The following is a 25316-nucleotide window of genomic DNA, read 5'->3' as shown; positions in this document are numbered from 1 at the left end:
GCAGAAGGATAGGAAGTGGTACTTTTTTCAAAAGAATCTGGCGATGCTGAAGGTTGAGACCTGCTACCTAAAACTTCCCCAAACTCCCTGAAGATGATCACTCCGAGCACATGTTTTTTAACAAACTGTATTCTCAGGCTTCTCCCAGATCTACTGAATCAAAATTTCAAGGGGTCCTGGCAATCTCTATATCTAGCAAGCAATCAGAGCAATGTGGACATGGTATGCCAGTGAAAAGTCTGTCGATTCGCTCCTTTTCTGCTGGATAATCATATCCAGCAATGCTTCTGGACAGCACAGGCAAATCAGCTCAAGGAGGGGAAGCACCCTCCTCAGACAGTAAGTACAGACATGCTTTGGGGGGATGGGGTTATAGTAGACAGTTAAATCCCATCCCATCCCTGCTCCACCGAGGGGACACTCCGATTATGAAATGACACATTTCCCAGCCAAAGTGCCTGGGAACCTTAAGACAAAAAGGAAACGACGATGAGTTATCTGTAACTAACAGCGTCAATTACGAGCGCTTTATCGTTGTGTCAATAGATTGTTCAGGCTTTCTTGCTTCACACTCTGCTGACTCTGTTCCCTTCATAAAATTATACAAACACATGCATACCCATGCACACACACTCACAAACACAGAGACCCCAAGCTCGTCAAACACACAAATGGGAGGACAAAGAGGATGACAGGAGCTGGTGAACGCTTATCAGGCCACTGCATTACTCCATTCTAGCATTATTTGCGGGATTCCATGCTACATTCGTGATGTTCCCGGGTAACAGGACCCCAGGAATTCTTCATTTTAGCTCTTTCATCCCACAGAGACAATACTAGCTTAGCAGATGAGAGCATGACTCTGGAGCCAGATTGCCTAGGCTGAAATCCTGCCACCCTGCTTACTGGCTGTGTGTGACTCTGGGAAAGCTAATTCTGTGAAATGGAGACAATAACGGGGCAACTGGGACGATTCAATGCGTTGGTACACATAAGCCCTTAGAGTCATGCCTGACACAAGATGCTACGTGAGTGTCTGCTGCTATCACTGATTGTTGTTTCCGTTGTTGTTTTACTATAGGTGAGAAAGGTGATACCTAGAAAATTAGTTGCTCACTTTGTTCACATCTCTTGACGCTTTTAGGAGTATAGCCAAGGAAGGAGTCATAAATGTGAACAAATATCTACGCTACAAGTGTTTGTTGTAGCACCGTTCATTAGAAGCAACCTGAATGTCCAACAGGAAGTGGGTTACCAAAAGAAGGCTGCATCTCTGTGACGGCTATGTAGTAACTGCATGAGAAAACTGGAGACATAATGTGAAGCTTTTCAAATGAAACACTGAAAGATCTCTATAGATACACAGATACAGACAGACAAAGTTAGTCTGGCGGGAAAATACAACAAAGTTCCAACACTCAGTGTCTCCGGTGGTGGGGTTACGGGATTTTTATTTTCTTCCTTATACTTTTCTAAATTGGGGTAATTTTCTATTATGAGCAGATATTCCTTTTAGAGTCTGAAAATAAAGAGCTCAATTGAAGTAACTTGCTCAAGGTCAAATAGCACATTAGGAGTCCACACAGGCTTCCTATCCCTGTCCAGGGATTGGGCGGCTTCGTGAGGCTGCACTAAGACTAGGAAGGAAAGCTGAGAGGGATGAGAACGATGAACGCACACCAAAAAGCAGCAGGACCTTGGTGGAGCTGTGCAGGGGTGGGCCCCAGCTCAGAAGCTTCCCAGAGCAGAGCTGTGAGGGCAGAGCTAGACACCTTTCCAGGGACTTTTCTATCCCGGAGCCACTGTGTGGCACAGGGAGGTGACCCAGGCACTACAAACCAATGCCCGCCCTTGGGGCTGCTCACTGCTGTCTCCCAGAAATGGAAGAAGCCAGCTTCTACTTTGTCTAAGGATTCCAGAGAGTAACACCAATCTTTCTTTCCTTTGTCCTTTCTACAGACTCCTTCCTCTAGTGTGGAGTCTGAGACCCAGGGAACACTGGTTCGCATCCCTGCTGGGCCGCACTCCCCTGCTTCTCCTTAATATAGAAACGTCTTTTCTTGCCCAGCATTTTCCCCATCATAATGCCAAGGTGCTTGACACAGCCAAAACCAAGGAATGTTTATTTTGCAACGCCGAAATAAAGAAGGATCTGGAATCACTTAATAACTAGGATAGACTTCATCTAAGAAAAATAGAAAGAAAGGAGGGGGGGAAGGAGGAAGGAAGGACGAGGGAAGGAAGGAAGGAAGGAAGGAAGGAAGGAAGGAAGGAGGAAGGGGAGGGAGGGAGAAAAGCAAGGAAGGAAAAAAGGAGGAAGGATGAGAGGGGAGGAGGGAGTGGAGGAGGGAGGAAAAAAGGGAGGGAAGGAAGGAAAGAGAGAGGGAGGAGGGAGGAGAGGAGGAAAGGAAGGAGGGAGGAAGGAATAGAGGCAGAAAGGAAGGAAAAGGAAGACGTTTATCATTCCTTGATAGCAGATAAAAATTATTGTATCTCTTTCAAAACTTTGCTACATCCTGCTCAGTATATTTTTAAATGTAAGTTCAGATCTTTGTAAAATAATAGACTGGAGTATATGAGCTCTGAAATTCAGTGATTCTACATCAAGTTGAAAACCTAGTAACTCCAACTCTCTTTTTCAAAGATCACTCCAGTGGCAAAAGCCAAGCAATAAAGTCTGTCAAGTTTTCAGGGAGCCAGCTGCACATCTGATTAATACACTTGGGTATCCGCAGAATTTTCAAGCAGAAACCCAGTCGTCGAATCCAATGACCTCACTTTACAGTGAAGACTCTGGTGGGAGAACAATACTAACGGCTACCATTTGCTGAGGGCCAGGCAGGTGACATGCGCAGGGTCACACAGCAGGTTAGTGACAGACTCAGAATTGGATGCAATCCTCACCCACCCCACAGTTCACTTCTGACTTTTAGTGGCTTTAATACCAGACACTTTTCCTCATGGCTCAAGATGTACAGGAAAGGAATCGGTACAAAGGCAACAACAGGACAAGAGCAATTACATCCTTTCTGCTTTTGCCTCTGAGCGCAGAAGGGACACCACGGAAGAAGGAATTTCAGCCTGGGCCAGTTGGTGAGAAGCCGACAGCAAGCCTCAGGCCTTGCTGGATGAGAAGAGGGTCAGAGGTAAGAGCCCTCCCTCAGCAGCACCAAAACAACAAAACAAAATAAAACAAACAAGCAAACAAAAACACCTAGCAGAAAACACCTTTCCAGGGGACGGAAATCCAAGCACCAGAGGAACCAGGTCCAACTGTGGTGTGTCAGCACCAAAAATACTTAGGGAGAAAGGGTAAATGTCACACTTGAAAACAGTGTTTATGAAGATGGAAGAATACATACAAGTCACTGCTGGTATTTGCATCTTTCTCAGATTGTGAGGAAGATTTCATAAATAGGATAGTTAGTAAAGGTTATCACGAATGTTTTCACCAATAGGTTTTCGTTAGAAAAGTGATTGTAAAAACAATCCATGTTACAATTTTTTATTTGGTTAACAACGTGTATAGGAATTGGCTGTTACACTGTAAGGCGTGCAGACGTCCTCATTTCCCTGGCAGAGTGCATCAGATCTGTGGACATTTCCTAGCAAGGTAGCCCTAAACCTAACAAGACCAACTCTTACTGTTATTTTCTCAGAGACTTCTATGTAAGAAGAGTTATAAGGACTACAGGGAAGAGGATATCTTTTATCACATTATTCAGAGCCTTATCAAAACACCATTTCTGTTTCTGCACAACTCACGAGGGGCGTGAAGAACTTTAAGAAGCTTGGTAAGAAGCCACAAAATGGTCCAACTCCAAAAACCTTTAATGGCTGAGGCTCCATGCACTCAAATCCATTGCAACAAGCTTCAGCTCTCTTCGAGTTTTTCAAAACGTATTTGTTGGATAAGCTTTGGGGGTATGTGAGCAGACATTACTATAAAACGGGGAAGGAGATTCTGTGGTAAAAAAAATTGTTTTAAAACTAAAAAGTTGAAAAACACTGGGTTAAAGAAGTGAAATAGGTTTACTACTGCAGGACTTCTCAGAGCCTTTACTTTTCTGTTCGTATGCATTGTACATCTCCAAGAGGCAGCATTTCTGAAACACAGTGCCTGGGGATTCTTTCTCCATGGAAAGTTTTGTAGGACTGATGTTCTGCAGATCACATTTGAGGAACTCTGGCATGAGTTATTCTAGGTAATACGGTCACTTGAGTATCCATGTCAGCAGAAGACAAAACAGGAGGGAGGAAATTTAAAGTGCAGCAGGAGATGTGTAACTGAGAAATGAGGAAAACATCCTGACAAAGGGTGCTCAAACACAAGTAGGAGTCTTTATTATGAAGGAGTTTATTTATTATTGAAGGAGTCTATATCATGGATTCTCTTTCTCTGGGCATTTTTCAGAATAAGCCTGGAATAATCTAGAAATTTTTCTAATGCACAGCAAGGCAATGAATTCCACGACTTTTAGAATTCTCTTCCTGCTCAATTATTCCATGTCATCTGTCCTTATTCTCTATTGATATATGAAGTGAGTTCAGCTGACTGGCTTGCAAATTAAATACATCCCTGAAATGCTGAAGGTAAAGCCAATGCATCCTCTGTAAGTTGAGTCTGTTTTCCACTGATTTGTATTATAATTGCAAAGGAAAGTGTTGACTTCACGCATCGGGGAGAAAGCATCCTATCCGCACCCCTGTGCATTTCTTCCCGCTCATTCTCCTGCTGAGGGCAGCCCACAGGTCAGACAAGTGAATAGCTGAGTCATGCGAGCCTTCCACACTCAGTCCTTCAATCTCTCTGTGGATTCCCAAGTTTTCTGGAAGTTCTCACTGATCTCAGGGTTCTCAATGGGTAAGACACCTCATTGCTTATGTTCTTTCTTTAGGAATTTAACAAAATTCCTGGATATTCTCTGCTGCTGGCTTTTTTTAGCAAGGAAACAGTTTCACTCTAAGAGGGTAGGAAGCCCTTTACGTGAGTTGCCTCTGTTATGACCAAGTGTTTGGTGATTGAATAGCTGAATCATGGTCACTATTGGATCAGAAAGTCCAAATCTACGAAACAAAAGAAATATGTCTACATAAGTAGACATATTTCCCAAAAGACTGATTTAGGAGAGCTGTGAGTGGTTTTAACTGTACCTAACGTTTGGATAACAGGCCTTGCCTATGCCTCAGTACTCTGTCAAAGTGGGCAAATAAGAAATAGACCATGACATAATAACTTTTACTGAATGCTTACCACATACCAGGCCTGTTAGCATTACCTGCTTTAATTCCACCGATTCACTGGCCAGCATGTGGGATGTCTATTAATGGCCCAGTTTTACAGAGGAGAAAAGCAAGGCTCAGTGAGATTCTGAATTCTCCCCGGGTCACCCAGGTAGACACCAGCGGGAACAGCACTGGGAGTTGACTCCCTCAGGGTGGACAGATATCACCCTCTGCCTACACTGTTCACAGATAGACTAAGAGGCTCGGAACCATGTCCTCACGTCTCCTGTCCTGCCTCACCTGACACAGCTACAGGTGTGGGAAATGCAGTGTTGCCCACCTGCAAATGCATCACTTATAGTCTGCATGCAGTAAGAAAAAGAGAGATTATGATAGAATTTCTTGGAATTCCCCATTTAGTTTTATTTTATTATGTATTTATTTGAGACAGAGTCGCACTCTGTCGCCCAGGCTGGAGTGCAGTGGCACGATCTCAGCTCACTGCAACCTCCACTTCCCTGGTTCAAGCAATTTGCATGCCTCTACCTCCCAAGTAGCCGAGATTACAGAAATCCGCCACCACACCCGGCTAATTTTTGTATTTTTAGTAGAGATGGAGTTTCACCATGTTGGCCAGGCTCATCTCGAACTCCAGATTCCGGATGTCAACCTATTCGCCCGCCTCGGCCTCCCAAAGTGCTGGGATTACAGGCATGAGCCGCTGCACCCAGCTGGAGTTCCCATTTTTGAACATATATTTTAAAAAATGTCTCCTAGTTCCTACAATGAAAATAAAAACGCTTTTTTTTCCTTTCAAGTCTGATCAGCAATCCTCATCATTTCCAATGCCACAGCATCCCTCTTCCTTCCACCGGAGGAAGGAATCACAATCGCATGAAGTACATTATAAGCTAGTTTACATTCATTTTTCCACTGACTACATGCTCTCTTTTTTTGTTGTTGTTGTTTTTTGTTTTTTGTTTTTTTCTTTTTTTTGAGACGGAGTCTCGCTCTGTCGCCCAGACTGGAGTGCAGTGGCCGGATCTCAGCTCACTGCAAGCTCCGCCTCCCGGGTTTACGACATTCTCCTGCCTCCGCCTCCCGAGTAGCTGGGGCTACAGGTGCCGCCACCTCGCCCGGCTAGTTTTTTGTATTTTTTAGTAGAGACGGGGTTTCACCCTGTGAGCCAGGATGGTCTCGATCTCCTGACCTCGTGATCCGCCTGTCTCGGCCTCCCAAAGTGCTAGGATTAAAGGCTTGAGCCACTGCACCTGGCCACATGCTCTCTTTTAAGTGTAACTATATTGTGTAGATTTTTTTAATGTGAAAGTGCCTACTTCTATTAAAAAGCGCCTCTGATAGGAAAACAATTATATTATACACACACAAAACAACAACAACAACTGTTTGGAAATGCATCTGTTGGAAAAAGTGAAGCCTACAAGCGTTCAAACGTAAGGCTCGTGATGGATTTTATTTAACCCCAACCTGATTGAACATTTCCTGCCCTCCTGGAAAGGGCAGATATAAAGCTTAAAAAAAGGAAAACCTTTCTTATCTCCCTCCCAAGGAAATAATGTTAGACATGGTTCCAAATCTACGGTCATTTACCTTTTGACCAAAAAGCTTCAAAGACAGGAGATTCCACCTGAGAGCTGAAACCAGCTGGAAATAACCCAGGAGAGGCAAGATCGAATCTGGGGATGGCCATGGGCCTCATGACATCGCAGAAGCAACCAGACAGATGCATAGCCCGCGGCTGGGTGGCCAGAGATTATCAGGAAAGCCACACGATGCCACTCATGACTCCCCGCTCTGACGCCCACTCGGTCCCAGCCAGCGGGAGTAGAGTAGTGCTCCACAGCCTGAGATCACAGAAACAGGAGGCGGTTCTCTAACTGGACACATCTCCAAACGCGGAAGTTTGCCTGATTTCTCATTTTCATCATTTCGGTTGGGAGTTTCCGAATCACATCACACATTCCCCTGACTGCTTACCTGGACACAGAACATAGCATGCTCTTGTTACTCCCCAGTGCCGCCTTCTCTGTGCAGCCTCACAGTTCCGTCTCTCATGGATAGCTGGAACCGGCTGCTCCCGGCAAGCAGCCCTCATTTCTGCTCTCATTTCTGTTTTTTCCAGCAAACTCACATATTCCCATCTCCATCTGACCTGCTACTTCTAAGTCAGATAATTGATTCTGAGCCACTAGATGAAGTCACACAGGAAGGCTCCGAGTCTGGCCGCAAGCACCAGTATCCCCAGGGGTTACCAGGTGACATAAGCCAGATATCGTTTTCCCTAAACATGATACTCTTTCCATCTTTCTTTTTCTAAGCTTTGGTAGAAATGTACATAGAGAGAAATATCTCCCACCTACGAAGAAACATGGCTAGGGGCACAATTAAAACTGACAGACGGGCTGGGGGTGGTGGTTCACACTTGTAATCCCAACACTTTGGGAGGCCAAGGCGGGTGGATCACTTCAGGTCAGGAGTTTGAGACCAGCCTGGCCAACATGGTGAAACCCACTCTCTACTAAAAATACAAAAAATTAGTCAGGCCTGGTGGCGGGCACTAATTCCAGCTACTCAGGAGACGGAGACAGGAGAATCACTTGAACCTGGGAGGTAGAGGGTGCAGTGAGCCAAGCCCACGCCATTGCACTCCCGCCTGGGAAACAAGAGTGAAACTCCATCTTTAAAAAAAAATGACAGACGGCCCAGCCTCAGCAGCAGGGAGTAAGAAGTGATGGGCACTGGGCAAAGAGGACCCGCGTCCTTCTGCAGGGGGCCACTGTCCCTCAGCTTTTGCTGATGGGGGGTGGAAAGCAAACGTGCGGGATCAACAAGCCCAGACCTTTGCTTTGAAGAGAAACCAAAAAGTCAGATGTGTGTGTGAAATATTCCAACAGCCCTTAATGCTGTGTCCCATGTGGCTCACAAGCCACAAGTGACAACTGAGGACCTCTTACAAGGTAATCAGCCCAGTTTTAGGGTTGGTGCTCTGTGATTGCAATTCGGAATTGCTGGAGGCATGTAAAACCATAAACCAGGAGATTGCAGATGCACAAAAAAGAAAAACAAAACACACACACACACACACACACACTTCCAAGTGAGTAGAGAGTCTGGTTGGGAGGGTGTGCCTGGGCGCCTGAGTGTGCACACATATGCTGTCCTGGGTGAACGCGATCCTTTCCCTGAAGCACAGAAAGCAGTCTTCTGAAGGGAACACAGCTATTTTCCCCACCATATCGGAATTTTTTTCTCTTTCCACCAATGCCAAATTGCCTTAAACCAGCTGAGGAGTGCCTGGCTGATTTATGCCTCAACGACCAGGGCTTCTGGACACGTTCTTCTTTCTGACCCTGGTCCTGTGATTTGTAAAAGAGTTCTGTAACTGACGGTGACTTCTCTTTCTCTATCAGGGCAACAAAGTGCAGGGAAGAGTCTAGAAGCTGCTTTCTGCCTCCCAAGGCATCAGAAGTCAACGCTCCTGGGTAAGACGCTGACCTTCTGCATCCCTTCCTTCCTCTATAAAATACAGAAGACTCAGATAACCCCTTGCTTTCCTGATTTCCAATCTATGACAGTTTTATTCTGTCCAGTCACTAAATTAAACAGAAAAAATAAAGCCCTAAGAGGTTAAAGAATCCCTTAATCAGTGAGATGAGAAGCCCAGAGCCTGTACATGAGCCTCTCTTTGTCCGGTGCTAAATACCTTTGGTCTGTACTCGTCCTCAGTCATTAGTCCTTCCTTAAAAATCCAGAAGCTGGTCATCTGGTTCTGGGCTTCTGTAGCTAGGACCACTGCCTCTGTGCCCTGGAAACTCAGGGGAGGGAAAGATACAACTAAAAATCACTTAATTCCATTTTCACTGGACAGCTCTGCTAGGGAGTTTGGTTGGACAGAAAATGAATAGTTATTTTTATGTGTGTGTGTGTGTGTGTGTGTGTGTGTGTGTGTGTGTGTGTGTGTGTGTGTTTAGATAATCCTTACAGTTCCATTTCCCATGGGAAATATGCTGGAGTTGGAGTCAGAAAATTTGGGTCCCAGGCACAGCCCTGCCCCTAATTTCCTGTGTGATCTTGGGCAAATTATTTCACTTCTCTGTATCAGTCTCCTTCTTCGTAAAGAGGCATTCACTGGCTCCTCCATCTGTGACCCTCAACACCACCCTCTGCAATGCTCCAGGGCTTGAGGGAAGGGTTAAGCGAGAATTCTCATTCTAGTTTGGCTGGAAACAAACTTTGTTAAAATATACACATATTACCAGTATATCCATCCTATTCTTCCAAGATATATTCAGATTATATTTCTGTATATTAAATCACATCGTAAGTGCAATTATTTAAAGAAATTCTGCTGTGAATCCTCTAGGCAAAGAGCCTTCTGGTAAAAATAGCTAGCTATCCTGAGTCTATTTTTTATGTCATATTTCATTTAAATGTTTGTTTCAGAGAACAAAACTGCAGTCAGCAGGGACCCTGCCTTTCTCTGACATGCAGGTAGTTTCGGCCCCACTCTCAGGTGGGTGTTTGGTGTCTCCGAGGGTCCCTCTGCTGATTGGCAGTGGGAAGAGCCATGCTTTGCTAAGAGTTTATTTCCTGCTAAACTCTGTAACTGGCTGTCTCTTCTGAATCTCACAGCAACTGTGTAAGGCAAGTGATGTTAGCTTCCTTATTTTGCAGATGACGAAACTGAAGCTCGGAGAGGTTAAATGAGGTACAGCTAATAAACAGTGATTCAGACCAAGTCTCCAACTCCAAAGGCAGGCAAGCCAGCATGCTCAGAATCCTCAAACATGAGGGCAGCCACGTCGCCTTGCCCTGGGATGGGACCTTTGTAAGAAGCCGTAGTGGCTATGGCAGTGAGATGAGGGTGAAGACAGCAATCTGGCCCACACCAAGACCCCTAACAAGAGACGTCATAAACGCTCTTTAGGCGGAGTGAAGGCCAGTGGAGACCCACAAGGGCAGGGGAGTTGGATTCTTCCAAGGAGGACAGGAAAGCAGAAACACACTCACGGGAGATTAAGGGGTACCCCCACCTGCAAAGGGGGCCGTGAAGGCGACTGGGGAACAGAATGCATGCTGAGGATGAGGACCAGGACAGTGGAAGTTTGAAAGCCACTGGAATAGTGTAGGAAAACTCTGGGCCAGGGTCTGGCTTGTGGGTTCTGTCCCTCCTGCTAACTATAAGACCCTGCATTCGTCCCAAGGAAGAAGGCATGAGCAGGTGTGTGAGGAAAACTCAAGTGGAGTGTCAACCACTGAGAATGTTAAAATGGGAGAGGGAGATCAGTGGCAGTACTGAGGAAGGGCTCCATAGAAGTTCCACATATATACGCTACACACATACAGAATATATAGCACCATATGTGTGTGTGTGTATATGTGGGTATATGTATAAGCGTGTATATATGAGTCTGTGCATACATGTGTGTATATGTGTTTGTGTGTGCATATGTGTGTATACATGTGCATGTGTACATTTATGTTTGTGTATATATACGTGTGTGTATATGTGGTTTTGTGTGCATATATATGTGTGTATATGTGTTGATGTATGTATATATGTTTATGTGTGTATATATGTATGTGTGTATATGCATATGTGTGTGTGTGTGTGCACATTCAGAGACCCATAGGAAACAAAAGCACAGGACACCTGCTGCTGTTCCATCAGAGACAAGCTGGTGTGTAAACAGAAGTCTATATACACATTTGGGGGCTATGGCTTCATTCTCTCTTCTTGCCCAATAACAGTTAGACCCTGACTGCATTCCATTCGGTTCCATCTCCCCTGAAGACTATGAAACACACATTACTGTGTGCCCTTAAGTACATCACAACCCCTCTGAGCTTCCATTTTCTTATCTGCCAAAGAAAAAAACAAAGCCTAGCCTACCACCTCATTTCATTGCTGTAGGATGATAATAACGGCTGACATTGTACATTTAAACACTGTACATATATTAATTATTTTAATCTTTAGAACAACCCTATCAGATTGGTACGATTATCAGCCTCCATTTGACAGAGAAGGAAACTGAGGCCACAGAACTGTTCCATAACTTGCCCAGTGTCACCCAGCAAAGGAGGGATTTGAGCCGGGACGATCTGGTTCCAGCAACTATGCTCTTAACCCCTTCGTTAAATAGCACGATGTCTGAAAGCACGGAACGTGTTTGAAAATGTTCTGTAAATGAATGGCGCCATTCTTATTCTTGCTAGGACTGTTCCCACTGGGAATGATGCAACACACTGTCAGGATTCCCTGGGTGGGGATAAATCCTGCAGCCTCAGATCTGCAGCCCCGCTAGCCAGGTACCACGCTTCCAGTGGTAAGTCCTCCCCGCCCCTCCCAGCTGCAGGACTGTCTTCCTATGTTCTTTTTCAAAGCAGTGTCTCTGCTGCCAAGAGCAGGTTTGTCTGTCTCCTGGAGACAGCGGTTGTCAAGCCCTGAGAGAACAGCAAGCATGTCAAAAATAGCAGCGCCAGCAGACTGCGTGGCTGCAATTTCCTTTTGAAATGTCGGCTTTGTTCTCACCAAAGAGCCAGGGTCTGTCTGCGCTCCTTGCAGCCTACAGCAGAAGCTGCTTGATTCCAAAATGTTTTCTAGGAGGAGGTAAAGTGTATCTGCTGAGGCTCGTGGCCGAGGAATGAGGAACTCTCTTTAGAGTAACAATGATGAGGTTGGAGGTGGGTTTAAAAAAAAAATTGTAATAAATCCCGGCAGGGCTAGTCCCCAGACAGGTCAAGTGATAGCCAAGGTAACACCAGTGTGAATGATACTTCCTGTAGGGTAGGAACTTTTCCTCTTTTGTTCTGAAAACTAGGGAGTCACTCTCCTGTTGTTACTGTGCACCTTCAAACACAGCCGCCGCTTTGACAACCCTTCCAAGGTGGTGGCTGATAGGTTTTCACTCCCCCTTTAGGGTACCAGGGGAAGCCAGAGGATGAGGACCAAGAAGACCAAGAGGCAGGGTGAACTACTTTCTCAAGTTCAGAGCAAAGGGACGTGAAAAACATGACCATCTCTAACCGCACAGAGACCTCAAGCCCAGCACAGAAAAGTGGTTCATCAGGAGACCTGGCAAGATGAGAGGCTAACAGCCCATCTGTCTTTCTTCCCCGCGGCCTGTGTCTGGGAAGATCCCTCTCCCTGCCAAGTGCCAAGCTCCAGACCTTATTCTGCCATGAGCTATCTGTGCAACCCGAGGCAAAATATGAAGTGAGGTGGAGAGAGGAACTCCTACCACCGAGTAAACGGATTTCTTTTCCTCCCCTAAGTGACCGTGACAAGGTAGGATTGGAGTACACTTTCCTCCCCACTTCCTTCCCACGGCAGTAACACACAGTCAAAACCCACGTGAGCCAGGATGGCAGCTCCAGCTAGATTGTCCTGGAAGGACCACGCTCTCTGGGAATCTATCTTGGAATGGATGTCGAGGTGCTGGCAGATAGAAATTCTGCCGCAAGCAAGGGCTCAGCCAGTGGAGAGGAGAAATGACAAGCCGCGGGACTGGCTGGTGCCTCTGAGGAAAGCATCATGGGAAGGGAAGGGAGGGTCCGGTGGGCACAAGGTGAAGAAGGCCCAGAGGAGATCAGAGTCTGGGAGAGAATCATCGAAAGGTTCAGTAAGACAAATGAAGGCCGTTACCGCCCACTTCTTTTGTTTACCCAAAGCACCAAAGACTGCTGGGACCTCATCATAGGGCTGTTAAGCATCAGTAACAACTGTAGGGGAGTGTGGGGAGGGAGCTAGGAAACATGAAACCTTTATGTACCCACAAAAAAAATTTCAAAAAATTCAAAAATAAAATAATAACCATAGTAGATACATAAATAAAACCTTGGGCCCTCTGCAATCTCTTAAGGAATTCTGAGTTTACAGCTACAGGGATTTGGTGAGGTTTTTGGTTTGTGGGAACTTTTCTTGGAGTTTTTTTCTTTTTGCCAGCAAAAGTTCCTTGGCAAGGAACTGTAAGTTCCTTGGGCAAGCCCAAGGCCATAGTCCTATATAATGGATAATATTCAACATACATATCATAGCTCAATGCATGCTAATTATGCCCTGCACTTACCCAAAAAACTGGCATGACTCATCTTTAGAGGAAAAAAGAAAAAAGCATGTAACTCTCGTAACAATTTGATGTCAAAACGAAGCACGCGCGCACACACACACACACACACATACACCAGTTCATGACATTGTGCATGAATAGCAAGGATCAACTGCATGTAAGTTCTAAAGTGTCCCCATGTGGCAGAAGAAAAAAACTGTCATTCTATTCTAGATATTGTCTGGTCCATTTTTAGACACGCCAAACTTCTAGATTTATAGGACCAAACTGTTCTTCCAGCCCAGATGGAAAACTCCCAGATTATTAGACTCATTGCTTTCTTTTTTTCACAATTCAATGATTTGGGGGTGCAATTTTTAGAGTTATATGATTATTACCACAATCCTGTTTTAGAGCATTTCTATTACCCCCCACAAGTTATCTGGGGCCAATTGTAATAGCACAAGCTTCCACCCCCCTGGGGGCCCCTCAGGTCGTCCTGAAGTCCTGCTGCAGGTGGGACTTAGCCCATGCTCTAAGACTTCTAGCAAGGAGTCCACCAATTCTCCTTGCGGACTGCCTGGTGAATCTTAATCCTCCTTGTCAGGATTCCCTGCACCTTGTACCACTGAGATTTATGTCCTTTCCTTTTGTTCTGCCTTCAGTACCCGAGAGAGACAGCCAGAGTCTAACAAAATCTTCAAGTGAATTAAGGGCAGTTCTAAAGTCATCCCCGATGTAAGGCTTTTTCCAGGCTAACTCCAACCTTATGCCTGCCTCCTAAGCCCTCTTTTCTCTGTTTATTTGACATTTCTACTGTCCCTCTGTCTTTGACCTCTCTGCCAGCCTCCTAAGCTTGGAGACCCTGAGGTGGTCCAGGGCTACTCAGCAGAGGATTCGTCTGAGACTTGTCAGGGTCATTCTCTCCCTCCCAGCCTGCCTTCTCTCATTTATGCTTGCAGGTTCAGGAAATTTCTGGGAGACATTTTTCTGAGCCCATAGCAGTCTTATCTTGCTTGGTAGGTTCAGGACTTGCCCCCACAGAGGTAAGCATGGTAGGAAAGAATGGCAGAGTGAGAAGTCAGGAAAGAGTGGTATACTCCTGCTGCAGACAGACCTTCGCAAGCACAGCTGTCCTAGATTTCAATGTGCGACCTCGCCGTCAACACTCTAGGTGCTCCCAGTCACTGAAAAGGTGGAGAGAGGGAGAAAGATGGGCAGGAAGACACACATAGAAGGAAGAAGACAGTAAAACAACAGAGGGGGAAAACCAGAAGGAAGAAAACTAGAGAAAGGAGAAAAAAGGCAGAGACAGTAAGAATGAAAAGAAGGAAAGGGAAAAATGCACAGAAAAAGAGAATTTTTTAAAGGGGTCAGCAGCATCAAGGGGACAGAAACAGAGAAAAAGAAAACTGAAGTCAATTGAGTCAAAGAAAAATACACAGAAAGAGCGAGATAGCCCCTGAGGGAAGAGGAATGAAAATCTTGCATGTCTCCAGATGCACGCTTCCCCACCTTCTCTCTCTCTCCCCACCCCGTTCTAATTTTGCCTGCAGGACTGAGCCAAAAACAAAATTCCCCTCCAGTAGAACCTACCTCACCTGCAAAGACGGCGAGCTGTCCCTCCTCGCTCCGTGGGGACGAATATGCCGCATCTCAGGCTGAGGCTGGCAGTTCCAGGAAGTCCTCTGGGAGCTCTTTCCAGCTTGAGTCAGGTGTAGCGATGGCTTGGACCCTACCTGTGAATCACCACCCCAGCTGTCCAGGCAACACAGAGTGCATATTCTCTTGGTGCTCAGGGCACAAAATCCAAATTAAGAGACTTAAGGTCAGAGAGGGATCACTTGACAAAATTCTTCACAGAAACTTGGTCGAGCTACAGCCTCTTTGAGATTCCTCCCAGGAGCTAGATAGACTGTTCCCGGGGAGGAAGAAGTTGCAATTCTCTGCCTCTCGTGGAGCTGGGAAGAGCCTGCCTCTGTGGAGATGGGAACTCCATGATCCCTAAGACTGTGATCTCACCTGGTGAGGCCCAGCCTGGCTGCCACTCCAAGGAGAAGTTGTCCCCTCTAAGGGCTCCCCTCGACAGCTTGAAAAAATTAACACTGACGTTGGTTTAACTGGTTGCTTAACATTCAAATTTCTGAAGAATCAGGAGTAAGATGAGGCAGCTGCAATGACTGGGTGGGGAAACTAGGAAGAAAAGTCCAGATAGGAAGCTTTGAGGCCCTGCTTCCTCTACATTTTCCAAAAGTCCCACATCCTTGTCCTGGCACTCCCAGCCCCTAAGCCACTATGTGGGAGGTGCTCCCATCTGAGAAGCTGGGAAGATGTAGTCCCCTGGTCTCCCTTGATGCCCAAAGCAGAAGATAGAGAGAACAGTCTGGAAGGTTGCTACGGCAACCGGAGTCCCTGGTGAGCTGGGCTCTCCACAAACCCTTTCAAGCATGCTCTGACTTGGAAAGGAAATGTTTTCTCAGGGATGGTGATGAGGGTGATTACATACACATATACAGAGATACATGCATGCATGTCCCAACTTTTACCCTCGGCTGGGAGCTTCCCTTCTGCCTCTGGAATGGGCTTTTTTCTCTTCTTTCCCCAAATAGCCGGCAGTAATGGGAGAGATTTGGAAAACTGGCACTTTCTGACCTCAGAGCAGGTTTGTGCATCACAAACATCTCTATCTTCTACTGTGTTTCAGGTTTGGAGAAGCCAAGCTCCTAGTCAAGGTGACCTCCAGCCATGGAAGGATCCCCCTGAACATATCTAAAGAGAACCCTCCTTTCTGAAGGGTAAGAAGGAAAGGCGGAGGGGCTCAGTCCAAGAGGCCAAGGAGGGATTTAGGGAGCCAATGGTCCATAATGGCCTATTCTTAGGCTTTGGATCCAAGGCAGGAACTCTGGGGGAAGGCCTTGCCTATGGGGGTACAGAGAGAACTAAAAATCAAATCCATGACTAAGATTCACACATTTGCATAGCACTGTCCCCAGCTTCCCAGACATTCCCCATGAGGTAGGGAGGGGAAGACAGTAATGTTCCCATTTAATGGGTGGGTAAACTGAGGCACAAAAAGGGACTGTGGACCCAAGTTACCCTGTAAAGTTATGGCAAGGTCGAGATTTAGATCTGGCAGTCACAGAAGCAACACTGCCTCTCAAGCAAACCCTCATAAGGCTGTCCTCTCGTAAGCTGCTCTTCGAGAAAATAATTTTTTAAAAAAATTATCATCAAAGAGTCTGAAAGCATAGTTATAAAATTAAAAACATGTTAACAGTCCTTTCAGTTTCAGAACTGCACCCAAAAGATCTCAGAACAGTACATCACAGTTTATCAAAGGCAAAACAAATGGCAACGTTACTGAGAGAGGAAAGAGGGTAGGTGGGCCAGTGGATAGACGGCAGTGGTCTCACAATGGAAGAAAATGGCTTAGATCAAGTGGGAATGCCACCACATCACCTTACCAGTGAGAGCAGACCAAATGCAGCTCCAACGGGCAGAGCAGGCAAGTGTTTGCTTGACTCAGCAAAAAAACCTCTTAGAGTGAGGCTGTTGGCAAAGGAATAACACTTGCTCCTTATTCTAAACCACATGTTTCATGCCCATAAAATGGGAAGAAACCCATGCTGCCATCCAATGTGTGCTTTTACCTGTCTAGGGCTTTAAGCTGGAGTTTGCTTGAGGAAGCCTTCAACAGCAATCCTAAATCAAATTCCCAGGAAGCAAGGTAGAGGGCTAGAGAAAATTTGGGGGAAATGAGAGAGAAAAGGCTGCCATCTGCAACAGGATTCCTCTGCCCCTTTGAGAAAACAGTATCTGTTTAAGTGGCACCTTGCTTCAGACTGTGGTCAAGCCAGTTGCTTGACTCTGTTCAGACATTCCTCCTGGTTCTGTGGTTCCCTTTCTCCAGTTCTTCTGCTCAGGAAGGCACTTGCACAAAAAGAGTATTTGGCTCTGAGAAGGAACCTTCCTGGAAGCTAGAGAGTCAGGGGATCCGAGTGGGGAGGACTAAATGTAGACCGAACACCAGTGCCTCTTGTGCTGGGCCACACTTTGAAAAATCCATGGCCCCTTTGGTCCTGGACTAACCCCCATGTCCTCCAAGTGGTAAAGTTTGATTGTATTTTCTCTAATTCCAGCCAAGTTTAGAAATGAATAACCTATTTTGAGGCTGTGCAAATGAAGACTTTACCAAGGGTCATCTGCAGGATGACCAGCAGGTGTTACAGGGCACCGGAATAACAGCAAGTTGAGTATTGCTTCTGTCCTGCAGCTTCTTCCAGTTACCAAGCGGCCTGAAGCTAGGAAGCGCACATGACCCAAAGCAAAGAACACTAAGGAGGGAGCGAAGACTTAGGTATGGCTGGTTTCCATCCTGTTGACATTGCTGTTCCTAGAGATATTGTAAGTCCCAGACATGAAAAATCAGTCTTGAGGGAAGGTCAGACATAAATGTATATCTCATCCATATGACAGAAGATGGACACGATTGGGTGGCACCGCTGGAATTTTAAAAATGTCACTTAGATGGATTAACCTTGAATGCTTAAGCAACAATAGATTAAGCAACAAGGTTGATAGTCCAGGTATTTGGTCCTGGATGCCAGGTAGTGGGTGAAGGAGAGAGAGTCAAGAAGTCAACTGAAGCTAGGGTGAGTAGTGAAAATGAGAAGGAAGCCTAAGAGACTGTTAGCTCAGTGCTCCCCTCCTGCAGGCCCTGCCTTCACTGGTCAGACCTCCGTGAGCATTCTTTTCTCTGCATAGGCCCGATGTGGTGTAGGAAGGTAGCTGGGTCTCCGTTCCCGGTTAGCCTCGGGGAAGTCAGGCTTGCCAAGTCCATTGTCAGTTGCCTTCAGGTCCGGCGCAGGCTGCCCACAAGTGACGTGGGTATACTGGCCTTGCTCCTCCTGCTCCGTCTCCCGGTGGTAGAAGTAGTTGAAGTTGGAGACGATAACGGGCACAGGCAGGGCAATGGTGAGGACCCCAGCGATGGCACACAGCGAGCCCACGATCTTACCCCCCACAGTCATGGGGTACATGTCCCCGTAACCTACCGTGGTCATTGTAACCACTGCCCACCAGAAAGCATCCGGGATGCTGGGAAAGAGCGAATCGTCATCGTCAGCCTCTGCGAAGTAGACGGCACTGGAGAAGAGGATGACCCCGATGAAGAGGAAGAAGATGAGCAGCCCCAGCTCCCTCATGGAGGCCTGCAAGGTCTTGCCCAGGATCTGCAGCCCCTTGGAGTGGCGGGAGAGCTTGAAGATGCGGAACACCCGGACCAGGCGGATGACTCTGAGGATGGCCAGGGACATGGCCTGCTGCCCATTCTGGCTGCCTCCTCCACTGGCTGGCTGCTGCTCCTGCTGCTGCACCAGCTCGGTGCCCAGGGTGATGAAGTAGGGGAAGATGGCCACCAAGTCAATGATGTTCATGATGTTCCGGAAGAAGGCCGGCTTGCTGGGGCAGGCGGAGAAGCGCACCAAGAGCTCAAAAGTGAACCAGACAATGCACAGGGTCTCCACCAGAAAGAAAGGGTCTGTAAAGAAGGAGCCCCCCAGAGTACTGAGTGAGGACGAGCCCCCGGTCCCCATTTCCCCATGGGTGATGCCATGATGAAATGTGTAGGAATCGTCTTCATCCTCCTCTTCCTCCTGACTCCCCCTGGAAACTGAGGAGACTCGACTCACACCACCACCATTGCTTCCACCTCGACCATCTACACGGAACTGGGGTAAGGTCTCCAGGCAAAAGATGACTATGGAGATGAGAATGACCAACACGGAGACGATGGCGATACCCCTGGCGGGCCCAGAGCTCTCTGGGTACTCGAAGAGCAGCCACACCTGGCGCTGGAAGGGCTGGGAGGGCAGCGGCTTCTCGTCCTCGCCACCTTCGGGCAGGCAGCCCTCGTCCTCCCGGAAGGCCGCCAGGGCCTCGTCCCCCAGCTGGTAGAAGCGGATCTCCTCCAGGAAAATGTCCAGGGGCACGTTGACCGGCCTCCGCAGGCGGCCCCCAGACTGGTAGTAGTAGAGGATGGCGTCGAAGCTGGGCCGGTTGCGGTCGAAGAAGTACTCGTTCCTCAGGGGGTCGAAGAAGCGGACTCGGCGGCCAGGGTCCCCGAGCAGCGTGTCCGGAAACAGCGACAGGGTGCGCAACTGTGTCTCAAAGCGCAGCCCGGAGATATTGATCACCAGCCGCTCGCTACTACAGCAGCCCCCGCCCCCGCCGGCCTCCGGGAAGTCTCCGGCATCCTGTTGCTCCCCCTCCGGCCCACGGACCTCCCCCGGCGCCGCCAGCGTAAGGGATTTCTCCGATCTCATGCCCCCTCGGAGGTGCGCTCTCCGCCACTAGGACGGCGCCCACAACACAACCTCTGGAGCGCGGCACCCGCTCCCCGGCTCCCGGCTGCGCCCTCTTTAGGGTGGGGCTCGTGCTCCTCCCGGTTCGCGGTCTGACCTGGCGGTTGGGTCCGTGAGCCCTAAGGCCCTGGTCTCTGCAAGGCTGGGTCTGGGGAGGTGACCTGGGCGCTGGGGATTTGGTTCTGCGCTTCCCGTTACCCGCGCCCCGGTGCTAGAGCTTACTGGGATGCCCGGAACCGCACACAGGCGCGTGTGAAACTGGCTGCCCGAAAAGACGAGTGGCTTCGCCCCCAGCGGTGCCTGAGACCCTGCTCCCGGACGCAGGGGTCCGCCCTCCAGCCGGGCTAGCTCTTCCCAGTGCCCACTGCGCTCCTCCAGCCGCTCCGGACCCCCGGCTGCCGCTGGTACCGAAGCGCCTGATGCGCCTCCCTCCGGCTCGGCAAAGACTCCTGGCGGGGCTCGGCCTCCACCCTGCGTCCACCGCGGGGCTGGGTCCGGCCAAGGTCGCGGTTCCGGCCGCCACAGCTGCCACCTCCTCCCTAGGAGCCGCGCCGCAGGCCTCGCAGAGGGCCTTGGGCTGCCCCGGCGCCCGAGCGCGGGGACCCACCTCCCCACGGCTCAAGGCTTCGCTGCCGCCGCCGCAGCTGCAGCGGCTCGGCTCTGCGCTCTGCCCTTCCTTCCCAACACACACTCTCCAAGTGACGTGGCAGGCCCCGCCTGCTGCCCCCTCCCACCCCACTCCCACATCACACCCCTCGCCCAGCCAGGGGTTGCCGCGAGCCAGGGCGCCATGGAAATAGACGCACACTTGCCTCACCAGTAAGCTTTCCCGCGCTCTCCTGGCACGCCTCTCGCTTTCACACGTTCACATTCGCGCCCCCCTCCACAAGCGCCGGCACCCTCACACCACACCCCCTCCACCCCCGCAATCGGCTTTTCTCATTTCGGTTTACCGAGTTGACCTGCGCAGTGTATTTCATCAATAAGAAGACACACCCCGCCCCACCACACAATACGGAGCACTGTGCACCCACTCATCCAGAAATCTAAAGAAAACATGAAATCAGACATTCTTCTGTCTTTAGGAAGACCCGTTTGCCAACCTCTCCAATATCTACAGGAAAGAAAAAAAAAAATAGAGAAAGTATTTTTGAGATGCCTTGAGAGCTTCCAATTTAAATTCCAATATAATTCTCCCTCTACCTTTGCAAGCCTGGGAGGGTGAGGCTGCAACTCTCCTAGAATTGCAAAGGGATGGTAGAGAAAGGGTGGCAAGTGGATCAATGCCTTTCCCATCAGAAGTTTTCCAGGGGAGTCCTGAGAGCCTGAGGCAATAACCCCAGTGAGGAAGGACCCGGAAGATGGAAGCACCTCAGAGATACCTCAGCCCAGGAAACTGCATCCTGGGGATGCTTTGCTCCTAGCCACCCCAGAGGATGCATCTGGAATTGCTGCTTATTGGGTAGCTAAAAAAGGGGAGAAGAGGGTGAATGGAAAAGGGGTATGTAAGAGTGATGATTGAAACAATAATAGCTACATTTACTGGGCATTGAATATGTGCCAGTCACATTCTAGGTGCTTTCCCAGAAAGATGTCCTCTGCTCCTAAGCCATGTTACAACGAAGACCCTTTTGGCGGTATTTGAGTAGGGCAAAGTTTCTTGTTAGGGACCAGTTGACTCTCCCTAACTCTCCAGTAAGAAGGGAATAAGGATGGTTTTCCATCATTTCTGTCTTTCTTCACCAGACCAGACAAGTTGGGGTCTGGTAGAGGAAGACTCAACTGATCGTTTCAGACTGACACTTCCAGGTAGGGTTGACAGTTGCTTCTCTGTGCCTTGGTTTCCTCTTTTCTGGCTGGCTGTAGCCAAAATGAATCGGCTAACAACTACAAAGTGTTTTTGTGTAGCTTCTGGTGCGTATTAGATGATTAGTACACATTCATTGAGTTTAATGATGAGAATGACACATAAAGGTGCTCTGAAACCACAGGTTGCATCTGAGAGTTCTTTGTGTTGCACGGAGTATTTTAAAACCACAGTGGTTCTCAGCAGCATTCACTCTCAGAGGGCTGGAGGAAGGAGAGAACCAAGGCTTCTAGATGTGTCGGGAAGGGGTCACATGTTGAGTGGGTAAGAAAGATGCTAGCCTTTGAATTCACTGCATACTCATTCTCCAGTCTTGCTCCTCACCAGCTGAGCCAGGCAACAGCCTCTGCTCCCTTTCTGTGCTTGCACAGCTGATTTCTGGCACCAACACCCTATGGGCTTTTTTGATCCCCCAGGATAGAAATCAAAAGAGATCACAGCATACAGGAGCAAAGAGAAAAATTTTCATGAAAGCTTGTGGACATAAGGGACCAAACGGCAAGAAAGGAAGTGGGTTGCTCTCCAAAGTCAAGGCATGGGTTCCCTTTGCGGGGGTCTGCAGTAAGGGGAAGTCAGGGCATATAGAGATGAGCTTTTTCTGGCACATGTGTGGTGGTTTAAGATGCTGCTTCACACAACAGATGTCTCATTGGCACCTTAAATCTCCACCTGCGGGCATGATTTTTAGTACTAAAATAAGGAAAAGTTCACGATGAGGTGAAAGTTAAGCTTAGCTAGGCATACAGGAGCTCGGGAAGGTCCCTAGTTCTCTACAGCAAGGGACTAATTGATTTGTGGTTAATAGCTTCTTGGGCTTTTGATGTTGACTGGCTTGGAGTTACAGTTTGAGTAAGGGACTTTTGTTCTTTTTTCTCCAAACCACATCACAAGAGGAAAGCAGCCAGCTTGCGCATCTCATGCTTGCCCATCTCATTTCCACTCCCTTCTCTCACCTTGCTTGTCTCAGTGAAGGGAGAGAAAGCAAGTACACAGAGTCATCCAGCGGAGTTTTCTCACTTACAGGCTGTGTAATTAAGCCATTTAGACTCCACGCAAAAGTTGCTCTGTTTCAAAACTGTTTTGAAAGAAAAGAAAAGGAAACCAACACCACATACAATACAGAAGATACTCTTTACCCTCATCCAGTTATCTGTCATTATTTTCTGAGTCATAAATTGACTAACCCATGATTCTTTTTGTTTTTGTTTTCAAATGTATAATGGATGATTCCTTTGCAGGTTTTTTTTCATCATTGCCATTTTTATTCACGAGACTGTCAACTAGGTCAGTAATTCTTCAAAACCAATCCTGGCAAAGCCTGGGAAGGAACCTTCATTCTGCAGAAGGGTACACACCCTGAGAAGGTGTTGAGAAACTCCATTTGAGTGCCCCTCGGGTTAAGCCTGGCTGGGCTGCCTGCCACCCTGCAGGCAGAATTGATGTTCCGTGATTACCTTCCATCAAGCATGAGGTTGTATCCCAAGAGGGGTTTCACTGTGCCCGGGGAGTTTCCCCTGAGAAGGAAAAGCCATTGGCAAATGCATGAATCAGAGTTCTGTTTTTAGTTCTTTTGTGAAATAGACTCATTTCTTAGCTTAAGAAAAACCCTATGCCTAGATCATTCCCCCCAAGCGTGTATTAAGGATGAGTACAATCACGCCTTTAGAAGTGCCAGTTCCCAGGTGAAGGAAGACCCACAACTCCATCCATAGATGCTGCCAAGTGGCTCCCAATGTCAGGTAATTTTTCCCCAGCATTCACTAAGCAGCAATTTCATGCCCCACAGATTGTGTTGTTATTTTTTGTTGTTGTATCCAGATTCAGATGTTTGCCATGGTCACAGCGATCATTAATTTATTTAAAAAGTATGTATTGAGCAGCTACTGGGTGCCAGCATGGTGCCAGGTTCTGAGGATTTAGCAGTGATCTATACAAAATATCTGCTTTGATAAGCATACATTTTCACATAAGAAATAAATTACATTATAGACAGAAAATTTTAACAGTAAACAATAAGGAAGATATTTCCATATTGCAGTAAATGCCTTGAGGAGGATAAATGGGATGCTATGTCAGAAATGAACTTGGGGACTCAACTTTGCAAGGGTAGCTGGAAAAGTTCCCTCTGAAGAGGTAATATTTCAACTGACAATCCAAAGAGGAGAATGGAGCCTGGCACGGTAGCTCACGCCTGTAATCCCAGCACTTTGGGAGGGTGAGGCAGGTGGATCACCTGAGGTTAGGAGTTCAAGACCAGTCTGACCAATATGGTGAAACTCCGTCTCTACTGAAAATACAAAAATTATCTGGGCATGGTGGAGGGCACCTGTAGTCCCAGTTACTTGGGAGGTTGAGGCAGGAGAATCGCTTTAACCTGGGAGATGGAGGTTGCAATGAGCCAATATGGCACCACTGCACTCCAGCCTGGGTGACAGAGGGAGACTCTGTCTCAAAAATAAATAAATAAGAGAACGGGGTCACAGTGCCAAAAGCAGGGAAGAGCATTCTGGACTGACAAGTGCAAAAGCCCTGAGCTAGAAAGGTCATGGGTGTTCAAGGTCAAAAAGAAGGCCATGTGCTGGGAGGAGAATGGGCAAGGGAAAGGGAGGTGCAAGATAAGATTGAAGAACTAGCAAGGGTACCATCTTGTAGGGTAAGGTGCTCAGTTTTTATCTTAAGGGCGGTATGAAGCCAATGATGGTTTTCAAGCAGAGAAGAGATGTGATGTGATTTACTTAGAGGCTGTGAGGGGAATGAATTATGAACAGGTAGAAGAAGAAATAGAAAGACCAGGAAATTGCAGTCATCTGGGGAAAAGATAATGGTGACTTAGGCCAGAGAAAGGCAGAATGGGTAGAGTGGGTAGAGATAGAGTGGAGAGGAGGTGAGGAGAACTGAGGAGGTATGTTTAGATGATAGAATCAGCAGGAATTGATCATCACTAGAACATGAGAAATAAGGCACCAATGCCAACCTCAAGCAACTAGGCAGGTAGGTGTTGCCTTTTACCGAGAAAGAGAAGACAAGAGGTTAAACAAGTTGGGATGCATCAAGACCTCACCTTTAGATGTATTAAACTGGAGAAGGAAATTATACATGCAAATGAAGACATCAAGGAAGCGGTTATTTATTTAGGTCTGGAATATGAAAAAGAAATTTACGATTTATGAATTTAAAACATCTAGAAATATATAAATTCATGGCACTAAGGTCTTCTGCAGAAACAGAATATGGACAATGAAGAGAAATGACCAGGACCAAGTCCTTCACAGCAGTCTTCAATCTACTGGTCAAGGTCAGGAGGAAGGGCAGCCAGCAGAGGAGGCTGAGGGGTTGTCAGGGAGGTCAAAGGAAAGCCAAGAGATAGAAAGGTCCTGGAAACCAACAACCGGGACTGGATCCCAGGGGCCCCGTCCTCCTGGGCTCACGCTGGCCTTCCAGTGGAACACATGATCTACAACAGGTCAGGAGTACATGGGGGGCATCCATGGGAAGAACCACCTAAGAATGGATGTATGTGCCCAACAAGATGAGCACAGAAAATGTGAAGCATCGTGTGATAACCATTTATATTCTGACCTCTGCCCTAGGTTCCAAAATGTACCTATTCCATTCATGTACTTATGGTACATAAATGACCATGAATGATCTATCTTCCAGGCTTCTTTACATTTTTATTTTGCTGTGTGTGCGTGTGTGTGTGTGCACGCACGTGTGTGCATGTGTGCTGCTTGTGTGCGTGTGTGTGTGCGTGTGTGTGTGTGCCTGTGTGGGTGTGCGTGTGTGTAT

At 47.5% G+C, this 25316-nt stretch overlaps 1 protein-coding gene and 1 long non-coding RNA gene across 4 annotated transcripts in view; both read right to left on the bottom strand.

Annotated features, from left to right (window-relative positions):
- The window catches only part of LOC105518528, a 35836-nt gene extending 20740 nt beyond the window's left edge, over window positions 1-15096 (bottom strand). The window contains exon 1 of the long non-coding RNA XR_001002849.1: window positions 14895-15096. This is a non-coding gene — a long non-coding RNA (uncharacterized LOC105518528). The remainder of the gene's footprint in view (window positions 1-14894) is intronic.
- Window positions 15097-15182: 86 nt separating this feature from the next.
- KCNA6 (potassium channel, voltage gated shaker related subfamily A, member 6) lies at window positions 15183-20481 on the bottom strand. Of its 3 annotated transcripts, none has more exons than XM_011951579.1 (2): window positions 19022-19837; window positions 15183-18952 (listed from the first exon to the last, which is right to left on the bottom strand). In XM_011951579.1, the coding sequence occupies exons 1-2, from the start codon at window positions 19619-19621 to the stop codon at window positions 18029-18031; spliced, it is 1524 nt and encodes a 507-aa protein (XP_011806969.1). In that variant the 5' UTR covers window positions 19622-19837; the 3' UTR covers window positions 15183-18028. The 3 variants fall into 3 exon arrangements, with proteins under 3 accessions (XP_011806969.1, XP_011806974.1, XP_011806965.1); XM_011951584.1 differs by having other exon boundaries at window positions 15183-18943; XM_011951575.1 differs by having other exon boundaries at window positions 15183-20481.
- Between the last annotated feature and the right edge of the window lie 4835 nt (window positions 20482-25316).

The sequence above is a fragment of the Colobus angolensis genome, unplaced genomic scaffold (assembly GCF_000951035.1).
Source record: "Colobus angolensis palliatus isolate OR3802 unplaced genomic scaffold, Cang.pa_1.0 Scaffold11, whole genome shotgun sequence".
NCBI lineage: Eukaryota > Metazoa > Chordata > Mammalia > Primates > Cercopithecidae > Colobus > Colobus angolensis.
The sequence above is the reverse complement of the archived record's forward strand: the minus strand, read 5'-3'. Positions and strand labels throughout refer to the sequence as shown.

Excerpts from the sequence above, each read along its gene's own strand:
- KCNA6 (XM_011951575.1), bottom strand. The coding sequence starts at position 19,621 with ATGAGATCGGAGAAATCCCTTACGCTGGCGGCGCCGGGGGAGGTCCGT.